Here is a 10,947-nt window from a genome sequence, read left to right as displayed (position 1 = left end):
GAGGCGTAAAGGTAAACTGTTAAGTACAAGCTAGAGCCTGGAAGAATATATATCCACAAGCCTACAGGTAGGTATCTCGTATGCAGATCTTTTTGCCGATCCAAAAATTATAAAATAGATGTCCGGAGCATGTTTGCAGGTCCTACCGGCAACTTATAAAGATCCGAAGAACAGATAGCAAAGGAACAATGTGGGAAGCAGAATCAGATTCTGACAGCACACGTCGAGCCCACGAGGAAACGAAGAAGCGGGTGGCCATAAAAAGAGGCTCTTAAGCAGCGCTAACTCCCCACTTTCTGCACCTAAGGTTCCTTGCTTTCCTCACAACTTCTGTTCCCCGGAACCCCAAGCTTTCTCCGGTCAGTCGACGCGGCTGCTCCGCCACCTCAGAGGAAGAGCAGTATCGTCGTCTTCATGGACTACAGGGTATGTGCCTAGGAAGGCAGCAGCAGCAACACTGACGTGGTGTGTGTCTCTTACTCTGTGTCTCCTGTGCTCTGCAGCAGTTCTACTGCATGACCCTGCGGATGAGCATAGACTGCAACGGGTGCTACCAGAAGATCAGGAGGGCGCTGCTCCAGATGCAAGGTACGTAGCACGTCCTCCTCTTTCCACAGACCTCTCAAGTTGCTGCGTGTCTTGCTCTGTGTTGTTATCTGAAACAAAAATGACAGAGCTGGAGAGCCACCTGATCGACCGGAAGCACGGCCGGGTGAGCGTCTGGGGCGCCTTCAGCCCGCAGGACGTGGCCATCAAGATCAGGAAGCGGACCAACCGGCGCGTCGAGATATTGGAGCTCAGGGAGGCCGCAGGGCCGGGGGGCGCCGACGAGCAGGGCGCCGGCGGCGGGCAGATGCCCTCAAACTGAAACCCACCTTGTATGCACCAGCAGAGCACTCGGATGCTGCTTGTATTAGCTTCTTGACCTGACACTTTCAGGAGGATTTACCCACCTTCTTGTGTGCGAGCTTATGAAATCATCATTTTGATCTGTAGTCCTCTTATGACTTGTTTGAGTGAACTTCACTACTCAGTTATTTCACCACTGGCGGCCTGCTTAATCTTGATTTCTTGCTAACCAGCATCATCCAAGCCACAAACAAGCTATTCTCAATGTAAAGATCTTTTGCATTATTAACACCCCAAAGAGTGTAGAATTATTCATAGTTTGATGAATCAGGGTATCTACATCCAAAAAAGAGGAGTATATCTGTGGCTATTCTACAATTTCAACGCCTTCGCGAATTCTCCATAACATTATTCGTATCATGGTCCAATTGGACCAGATAAATCACGTACACGCTTCCGAGGAACTTCTCTTCTACAGTGTTAAGCTCTCAGGGTCCTCGGCAATCTTTGCAAATGTTTGCAGAAATGCTGCCAAGTCAGCGCCATATATAATCCTGTGATCAGCAGTAACATTGACCTGAAAAGGTTATGAGCAACTTAGTTAGGGTCCTGAGCTGCATTTTACTAGGATTTTGTTAATTCTATAAATGTGGTGTTGCAAATGAAGGTTTAGAGGTCTAAAAGCTGCATGTATAATACCATGAAGTACGATCTTAGGAAAAATTCACAATAAACACGGCATTTGTAGGTTAGCACTGAGAATGTACAGTCTGGACAGAATCAGGAGGCAAGCAGTATTTCTTGATAACTGCCACAAAGCACATTTGATGTGATGATGTCCCAAACCAAAACGCGCTTGCAGTTATAGAAGCAAACAAAACTTTACCAATTAGAAACCAGCTCAGGTAAACAGAACATCCTGCAGCCATATTTAGCTGTGGCATGAAGCAGAAATCTTTCCCTAATAATAAAGCAAATAGTGCTTCTGCCCGCCCGCTCACCGTCGTTAAGTTAACCCTAAAAATTGCAAATAATTACCCACCATGCCATCCATAATAATCAATAGTTAAAAAACGGTTCGTTAAAAATAGGAACCTCGCGAATAGCATCACTGCATTGGGCCTATTTCGGCCTGCCCTAACCCCGTGCTCTTCGGCCCGCTCCTGTCCCCGTGCGGTGATCCGTCTCCTCTCCACCCCTGCGATGACCTATCCCATAGCCCCTGCCCACCCCCTCCGCCGCCGGCGCCGGTGCCTCGAAGGTCAAGGGAAGACCCTCTACTCGGCCCCCATCGCCGTCCGCGCCGCCGCCCTATGCCGCCGCCACCACCGCCGTCCAAATCGCCGCCCCCATAGCCGTCCAAACTGCTCTCGGCAACACCTCTCCATCCCACGGCTGCCGAAGACAGGGAGGAGGACGAGGCTGGCTAGGCAGGGAGGCCGAGGGTGAAGTGCAGTGGGAGGCGCATCGGTTAGTGCAGAGGGAGGTCTATGGTCAACTCATTGGAATCTCACAGGTCACCACGGGGAGAGCAATCACGCAGGCACATCAACCTCCCCCACCAGGTATGTTCAATTGAACCTTCACTATTAGTTGAGCTAACCGTCTCCAACAGCAACGTCCCAATCACAAATAATTATTTAGGTTTCTTACTGTGTGCGTGGATGGGGCATCGGAAGGATAGATGGCAGTACTCGTGTGGATGCAACAACTGACTGTTAGTTTGTTCATTCAGAGACTACCACGAACCAGTTTGATTTGTGCTATAATGCTCTTGCAAATAATCATAGATGTTGGTGAAAACTGCAGATGTTGTGGTGTTCAGGAAGGAGCGCAGATACAGCAGCTGTCCATCTGCAACCGCGGCCACGGGTGCCTAATCTAACGCGACCTCCTGTTTTGACATCGTCCTTGGTAGCTGCAAGCGTGGAAACAACCTTGGCAGTGCAGCGGCAGCCATGAGGTTGTTCCTAGACCACTCCACCTTTGAACTGTACAATCTGCTGTGCTTTCTAGCTATTCTATTTATATGTAGCCATAGATTGGTACAGTTAATTCATAAATATGATTCAATAGGATTTGATATTTTTTTCATGTCTCAAGTTTTTAGCTCTTCCCTCCTGGTGTGCAAATTTTTTAGAGGAATTTGGTGTGCCAATTATTTTCCTGCTTACTGTAGTTATAGTTTTTCTCACTGTTAGAGCAGAGTAAAATTCAAACTATGATATTAGTGGTGGTTAGCTGATAACTTGATCATAACAGGGGGCACACTAATCTTCTTTCTTTTCTTCTCTAACAAAGTCTTAATATTATAAGAATGTTGTTCTCTTCTTTCATATTTGACAAATAAAATTTCCCCTAATTTCAGTTTGGATAAGCCAAGGTTGCTTTTGGATCTTAGTAGAAGATAGACGTTACGGATTTATAGACAAACAATAGATGTGGATTTAGGGGTTCCGTCTGATACTCATGTCTTCTCTATTTGGGATACAAGTTCAAGTGATCTTTTAGGCTACTATTAAAGGGAAATATGTATGCCGTTTCGTTCATTTCATCTCCACCTCCCCACCTTGCATGTGCGTTCCCCTTCCCACCGGTTTTATTGATTTTTTATAACAATATGCCTTAGGTTATAAACCTACAATATATTAACATTCAGCAGATACTCATTTTTGTCTGTAGCTACACAATCCAACTACTCAAAGGAACATACAGTTCTAGAAGTGAGAACTGTTGAGCTATTATAGTGCAGCCTTGGGATGATAGATGTTCAGGCCAGCTATGCAGACCTTAAGGTAAATGTTTTTCCAGCTAATTAACATGAAATGTCTTGTAACTTGAACTAATAATGAACAACTGAGGAATGCTTCCTGAATGAATCCAAAATTGTTGGAAACACCACCGTCCAGTTGGAGAGGGAGCTATCTGGATCTCTATCCAACCAGGACATGTCTGCTTACAACTTTTTGTTGAAAAAGGTTGCGAAAAAAAAATCTAAATCTGGAGGTAGGTGATCCCAACTCACAACTATGGATAGCAAAAGGAAGATGCAGTACTTGATGTGAAAATTTACAGGAATAGATAATCTAACTTACAATTAATAAGCTTATACTATTATTGTTGATGCAATACTAATTTTACACGTTTTTTCAGTTGTAAATACAATATGAAATAAAAAGTTATTCACAGGACCATGGGTGTTTGTTAGTTTGTATAATCACACAAATAAAATAAGAGTTAATTTGTCTATGTATGGTTTGTATCCTGTTATTTGCTACAATATTTAGCAAGTGTGCAAGCTATTTATGTGAGGTTAACTACGGACCTATAAGCGAAGGAGTTTTTCTTCTCTACACAAGTAAGGTGTAAGTCAGCGATCTTGGTTATATAGTTGACTTAAATCCTGAAGGGACGAGCCTGCATCTTTTCTTTCTGATTTGAAATGTATTCAAAATTCTTATGCCCTGGTGTGCTCTAATTCTTGGTAGTATGTTCTCACATGAACAGTCATTTGAACATTCATCTAACTTTCTGCTTAATAAATTTGTAGCTGAGATGATGTAGCCGAAGGCACACTTCGGTATTGTTTTATTTCAGTCTTCCCTTATCCTTTTTGTCTAAGAGATATTTCCCAGCATGTCTGTCCAAACATATATTACAGTTATTACTAAGAAGGCTATCCTCTTTTCTATTTCAGCTCAAAGATGGATCGACCTGCGCATTGTTGGGATCTGTTTTAATTGAAGTACTTCCTTCTACCGAAACAACTGGTACACAAGGAGCGTGTTTCCTTCTACAGAGGTAGCTGGTGCACATGGATGTAGTGAAACACGGTCAGAAACACTTGAGATATTAGCCGCATATATTGAGATATTTCTCCTTTTATTCTGGGTCCTGTATCCTAAAATAAGTAGCCAACTCATTTATACATGGTGGTCAGGGCAATGTGTAACGTCTACCTTTGGTATTGTATTATTTTGTTCAATGCAATTCATCAAAATGACAATGCAACAACATATGTAAATGTTCTTTACTACCTTCTCATTCTGCGCTGAGATCAATGAAAGTTGCAGGCATCTATAGCTTTGAAGCTAGCTCTTTGGGCGGCTTGAGATAGGACAGCTACATTGTTCTTTAATTATAGGTTCCATCAATGGTAATGATGGTTTCCCAACAAGAATGCTAGGGTAAGCACCTTCATATGTTGCTTATCATTATGGTCAATACATTATTGTGCCTTCTGTTTGTGTAAAATGTGATTTCTACATCATTGATTGTGGCACTCAGAAAGAGCACTCCCATTTCCTGTCGATTTAATGATTTAAGAGAAGTTAGGCTAAACTGCATATACCAAGGTTATGTCATGATGGATGTTTTGCATCATCATTATTACATTAGAGACGATTGGTGTTGAACAACTAGATTAAATATGCCCCGTAGCAACGCACGGGCATTTTTGCTATTACTCTTATGTCACTACAGACCTCATACATAATCAACCAAGTTTACATGCTTATCATGCCTGCATATTATACTCCCTCCGTTCCTAAATATTTGTCTTTCTAGAGATTCCAAATGATCACCACATACGGATGTATATAGACATATTTTAGAGTATAGATTCACTCATTTTGCTCCGTATGTAGTCATCATTTAAAACCTCTAAAAAGACAAATATTTAGGAACAGAGGGAGTATATGATAATGTATTTCAGCAACATACACTAGGGGTTCACACGCATTAATATCTGTTGAATGCATGCATTTAGTACTAACCAGTCAGCTTTGATATATGCAAATTAAAAACTGAAAAGCAAACTAACCAGCATTTCGTTCTTGATACTGAAGAAACCATTCTTGTCAGCTATAACAGTAGGTCTCGATGCTCCAACAGCCATGATAGCCCCCTGGATCGAGCAATTTATATATAGTGGTTCTTAGTTGTTGGTTCTTATGTTGCACAGATGCAATTTATCTGCAATTCATACTGACCGAGCAGAGATCAGGAAAATAACTCACCTGACCAGGTGGAAGGATTGCATCAAATCTATCTACCCCAAACATACCCAGATTGGACAGCGAAAACGTCCCTATACAACAGCAGATCTCCATGTAAGCACAGTTCCAGTGAAAAACTAAATGTCAAAATAAGACACAAGTTCCTTACCTGAGCTGTATTCACTTGGTTGGAGCTGCTTCATGCGCGTCTTCTTGAGCAGGGCTCTCCATTTTTGCGCGAGCAGATATATATCTGACTGCAATGTTAATTTGCATTTTTTTGAGGCTTTTAATTGATTTACAGACATGCTAAATGTTGCATTTCTTAATAGAAAAGACAGCTATCGCAATAAGCATATACCTTATCAACATCCTCTAATACAGGCGTAAGAAGGCCACCCTCGATGGCAACCGCCACCGCGATGTTGATACTACTGTTGTAACTGAAGCTCTTTCCATCCCTGCAGCTGGCATTCACAACTGGGTGCTGAGCGAGTGCCATGCCTGCCGCTTTCACCAGCAACAATGTTTTTGTAACCCCTTTCAACTTAACCTGCACAATCCATTTTAATCAAACTGTCACTACACACATGAAAACTTGAGCGGTATCTCAAGAATCTAGCTGTGCAATTCAATATTTTGTCAAAGGTTCATCGCAACGATACCTTCTCATAGAGTGCATCAAGCTTATCGGTCTTGATGGCATACCCAACTCGGAACGTTGGCACTGACAAGCTCTCCACCATGTTCCTGCTCACCGTCGATTGCATCGATGTGAATGGTACCACAGTCGCGCCAGGCACCGGAGGAAGCACTGCTGGTTGTCGGACTGCAGCTACTAATGGTATGCCAGCCGGAGGCGCAGAGCGAGCTGCAGGGGGTGGAGGTGGAGCGGCCTTTGGCTTTGGCTGGATGCCAACGACTGCCTCAACGTCAGCCGCGGTGATGCGGCCGTTTGGCCCGGTGCCGACAACATTGGAGATGTCCACTCTGTGCTGCTTCGCGAGCTTCTTGGCATGAGGCGTAGCGATGCCATTCGTGGGCGCGGTCACTGTTGCCGGAGCAGGAGCCATGGTAGGTGGAGCCGTGGCGGCAGCATGGGGAGGAGGGGTTTCTTCGCCCTGGGCCTTGGATAGGGCCTGGGCACGCGCCTGCGCGAGGGCGACATCCTCCTCTGACTCCGCGAGGAGGGCGATGGGGGCGCCGACGGGGGCGGTCCCACCGGCCGGGACGAGGACGGCGGCGATGATGCCGTCGTGGAAGGTCTCCACATCCATGTCGGCCTTGTCGGACTCGACGACCACCACGGGGTCGCCCTTGGAGACGCGGTCTCCCTCGGCGGTCGTCCAGGAGACGATCTTGCCCTCCGTCATCGTCGAGCTCAGCGCAGGCATGAAGATCTCGCGCACCTTCGCCCGCACCACCGCCATACGCCGCCGGCGAGGGGCTTTAACGGACTCCGCACGGCCTGCGCGCCCAGGCACGGTGTAGATGGAGAGAGAAGCCAGCGACGCCATGGCCCGCGGGTGGGGTCAATCACCGATGTCAGCTCGTCGTGGCGAAATTTGGAATGAGAAGGAGCTTGCCGCAGCAGTGAGACTGTGGGACGGGGCGAGGAGGGCTCGGGCCGGGGGAAAATGCGGCGGAATCCGGCGAGCGAGCGCGGCGGCGGCGGCGGTGGCGTGAGGGGGGAGGTGTTGTCATTCGGTGAAGGCAACCGCGAACCAACCAGACGGTACGACTCTGCCAGTTAGTTCCGTAATACGTGGGCTCTCTAGATGCCGTCCGATCGTGATCTCGCGGTCAAGACATGGACAAGTGGCACCCCTTTCCGCAATGCGTGGGCTCTCCTGGTGCCGTCAGATCATGATCTCCCGGTCCAGACGGGGGGCAAATCCTATTTGACGCCCGCAGGCGTCAAAAGGAGGAGCCTTCGCTGAAGCAAGTCGCCACTTGGGCCGGCCCGCGTACGGATTTCGTTCGCTGCTGTTTTCCTTGTTTCTTGCGGGTTTTTTTTTCGTTTTTCTTCTATGGTTTTTTTGCTTTCAGTTTTTTCACTGTTTTGGCCGGTTTCAGTTGTTTTGTTCCGGTTTTTTATTTTTCTGTTTTGATTCCTTTTTGTCCTTTCATTTTCTTTCTTTTACGTTACCTTTTTTATTTTCTGTTTCTGTTCTTCTTCTTATTATTACGTATTTATATAAAATGTTCACCGTGTGTTACAAAAATCTTCAATGTATTAAGAAAATGCTCATCGTATATTATGAAATAGTCCACCTTGCACTATAAAAATGTTCATTGTGTATTACAAAAATGTTATTTGTATATTATTAAATTGTTTAATGTATATTAGAAAATGTTCATTATGTATTAAAAAATGTTCATTGTATATTATTAAATTGTTCAACTTATATTAGAAAATGTTCATTGTGTATTACAAAAATATTCATTGTATATTATTAAATTGTTCAACGTATATTTAGAAAATGTTCATTGTGTATTAAAGTTTTGTTCATCATATATTAAAAAATTGTTTAACATATACCCATAAAATGTCCAGTTTAGTATTTAAATTGTGTTCAGTATTTTTTTTTACAAAAACGCTCACTGTATTTTAAAATTTATTCAACGTATATTATAAAAATGTTGAACATTTTTTTAGAGGATTTGCCCTGTACGTTCTACTTTAAGATTGGCGCTGCATGTAAAACATTCGTGGTAGCTATCTCAGCTGGTTAGCCTCACTGGATTCCAGGATGAGGTCATCGGTTTGATCCTACGCACGCGCTTCTTCTTTTGTCGATTTTTTGCTCACAGCGAGATGATTGGGCCGGCCCGTGTGCGCGTCGCTTCAGCGAAGTTGCAACGATCGGACGCACACGGGCGGCATATAGGAGCACCCCAGACGGGGACCGTGGCAGATAGAATTTTGCTCGGCTTTTTTTTGAGACAATTTTGCTTGGCTAATTGTGCGATGGAACTTCCACGGCCCAGATCGAGCATGGTCGTTTAGGTTTGGGGGGCCTCGTTTTCCACATTAGGTGTTCTACATTGGTCGATCTATTCGAGTGATCGATAGGTCATCATGCACACCGTCCGATTGCCTTGGTTGTGACCATCTAATTGCATGTGGAAAAGAAATTGTAGCAACTACTTCCTCGGCGTCGGTGTAGCGCTCGTTCTCTCTTCCTTTGTTGAGGCGCCCCTCGCTCGCTTGCAAGCATCGGGTGGCATTGTTCGCAGCACCACCATCTCGCTGGTGGCATGCCCATCACTAGCATGGGTCGCTCAACTTGCACCACCTGCCATCGTCGGGCGTAGCTCCTGTTGCTGGTGGTTGGTCGGTCGGATGCAACATATTCGGCTAGGGGTCGTGACTTCTCAAATGGATGGTCGCAAAATCGCTAGTTGGGGTTCGCGGCACGCGGTCGCAACACATGGTCCCCACCGGCCGCAGCACGACATCATCGTGGGTGTGTGAGCTCACAACACTCCTCGCCACCGCCCACCCATGAGCTCGCATGTCATGGCTGATGACCGGTGACCTCATAGGCTTCGGCCCCACTCACTGCAGCAGCATGGCCGTGTAGCAACGACGGAGGTGTCACGTGTGAGCTTGTTGCAAGAGGGAAGGGAGGAGCGCCGAGGATATCGGGGCGACGACGACATATGAAGGTGGGAGAGAGATTGGGGAGCACATGTTTCTCCCTAGGGCAGCCCATCACTGAATCTTTGGCAACTGCATCACCTTCACCTTCACTGTCAGTAGACGATGTCTTCTTTGATTGAATTTTCTTCAACACCCAGAACTGCCTCGTTGTATGCTTGGATGTGTCATTCTCTTCTCTGCTATGGAGGGCACACGACTTGTCCAGTATATCATCAAATGTAGGCTTCTTACGAGGAGACTATTCTTTCTTTTGGTGTGACGCCTCTAATTGGACCGTACACTAATCATACACGCAAATGTGTACGATCAAGATCAAGGACTCACGGGTAGATATCACAACACAACTCTAGACACAAATCAAAATAATACAAGCTTAATATTACAAGCCAGGAGCCTCGAGGGCTTGAATACAAAAGCTTGATACACAAAAGTTAGCGGGAGCAACAATATCTGAGTACAGACATAAGTTAAACAAGGATGCTTTAAGAAGGCTAGCACAAAAGCAACACGATCGAAGAGGCAAGGCCTCTTGCCTGGGACCTCCTAACTACTCCTGGTCATCGGCAGTCTCCACGTAGTAGTAGGCACCATCCGGGTAGTAGTAGTCGACTGGGGTGGCATCTGGCTCCTGGGATCCACCATCTGGTTGCAACAACCGGAAAGAAGAAATACAGGGGGAAGGGGTAGCAAAGCAACCATGAGTACTCATCCAAAGTACTCGCAAGCATCAGATCTATACTAAGTATACGTTGGTATCAAACGGAAGGGTTGTACTGTGGACTGAACTGCAGAATGCCAGAATAGAGGGGAAGGCCTAGCCTGTCGAAGACTAGCATCTTCAAGCAACTCCAAGCATCTTGCAGCATGTAGAAGAGTAAAGAATAGCATTTTATATTTAACAAGCATGTTGTAGCAATAACACCCAGAGATCCTTTATCGTCTCCCCGCGAGAAAGCAATCCCGGAGCCACATATCCATCACATGTCTCAAGTAACCAGTTCTAGTTGTAATAGATCAGGATACAAGTCTGAACGTCCATTATCATGGACACGGTATTCGAATAGATAACTTCCCTGCAGGGGTGCACCACATTACCAAACACGCTTGATTACTCTGGCCAGACACACTTTTCTGAGTCAATGCCCGGCCTCGGAAGATCAACACGTCGCAACCCTACCTAGGCTCAAGAGAGAGGTCCCCGCCGGTCTACATCCTAAACACTCCGGGGTCTTGGGCCCATCGCCTGTTGCACTCCGAGTCGTTGCGAGCAGGGCTGACCAGGCTCCACCTCTGGGGTGCCGGCCCAGCCGTGCCGCAATGCTGAACTAGACGTCTGACAAAGCTTCGGCTGATACCACAACGCCGAGGCCCATAACTATTCTCGTGTGGTGGTTAGTGTGTAAAGGCCAGAGGCCAACTCAGAACAAATACCCA

General features: G+C 45.9%; 2 protein-coding genes across 3 annotated transcripts; one reads left to right on the top strand and one right to left on the bottom strand.

Moving 5' to 3' along the window:
• The first annotated feature begins 266 nt into the window (after positions 1–266).
• LOC125509280 (heavy metal-associated isoprenylated plant protein 25-like) lies at positions 267–1,042 on the top strand. Of its 2 annotated transcripts, none has more exons than XM_048674206.1 (3): positions 267–426; positions 504–588; positions 675–1,042. In XM_048674206.1, the coding sequence occupies exons 1-3, from the start codon at positions 415–417 to the stop codon at positions 866–868; spliced, it is 291 nt and encodes a 96-aa protein (XP_048530163.1). In that variant the 5' UTR covers positions 267–414; the 3' UTR covers positions 869–1,042. The 2 variants fall into 2 exon arrangements, with proteins under 2 accessions (XP_048530163.1, XP_048530164.1); XM_048674207.1 differs by having other exon boundaries at positions 270–426; positions 507–588.
• A 65-nt stretch (positions 1,043–1,107) lies between these two features.
• On the bottom strand, positions 1,108–7,585 carry LOC125509279 (dihydrolipoyllysine-residue acetyltransferase component 4 of pyruvate dehydrogenase complex, chloroplastic-like). Its single transcript, XM_048674205.1, has 6 exons — positions 6,512–7,585; positions 6,208–6,399; positions 6,016–6,103; positions 5,868–5,938; positions 5,672–5,755; positions 1,108–1,426 (listed from the first exon to the last, which is right to left on the bottom strand). Exons 1-6 carry the CDS (start codon positions 7,361–7,363, stop codon positions 1,322–1,324), a joined length of 1,392 nt encoding a protein of 463 aa, XP_048530162.1. The 5' UTR covers positions 7,364–7,585; the 3' UTR covers positions 1,108–1,321.
• Between the last annotated feature and the right edge of the window lie 3,362 nt (positions 7,586–10,947).

The sequence above is a fragment of the Triticum urartu genome, chromosome 5, assembly GCF_003073215.2.
Source record: "Triticum urartu cultivar G1812 chromosome 5, Tu2.1, whole genome shotgun sequence".
Taxonomy (NCBI): domain Eukaryota; kingdom Viridiplantae; phylum Streptophyta; class Magnoliopsida; order Poales; family Poaceae; genus Triticum; species Triticum urartu.
The sequence above is the reverse complement of the archived record's forward strand: the minus strand, read 5'-3'. Positions and strand labels throughout refer to the sequence as shown.

What these genes read in the sequence shown, in the direction of transcription:
- LOC125509279 (XM_048674205.1), bottom strand. Translation starts at nt 7,363, where the DNA reads ATGGCGTCGCTGGCTTCTCTCTCCATCTACACCGTGCCTGGGCGCGCA. An exon ending in TATTAGAGGATGTTGATAAG is followed by an intron (nt 6,104 to 6,207) that starts GTATATGCTTAT and finishes TTAACATTGCAG; the next exon opens with TCAGATATATATCTGCTCGC. An exon ending in GTATCAAGAACGAAATGCTG is followed by an intron (nt 1,427 to 5,671) that starts GTTAGTTTGCTT and finishes TAACCTTTTCAG; the next exon opens with GTCAATGTTACTGCTGATCA.
- LOC125509280 (XM_048674206.1), top strand. An exon ending in GGCGCTGCTCCAGATGCAAG is followed by an intron (nt 589 to 674) that starts GTACGTAGCACG and finishes CAAAAATGACAG; the next exon opens with AGCTGGAGAGCCACCTGATC.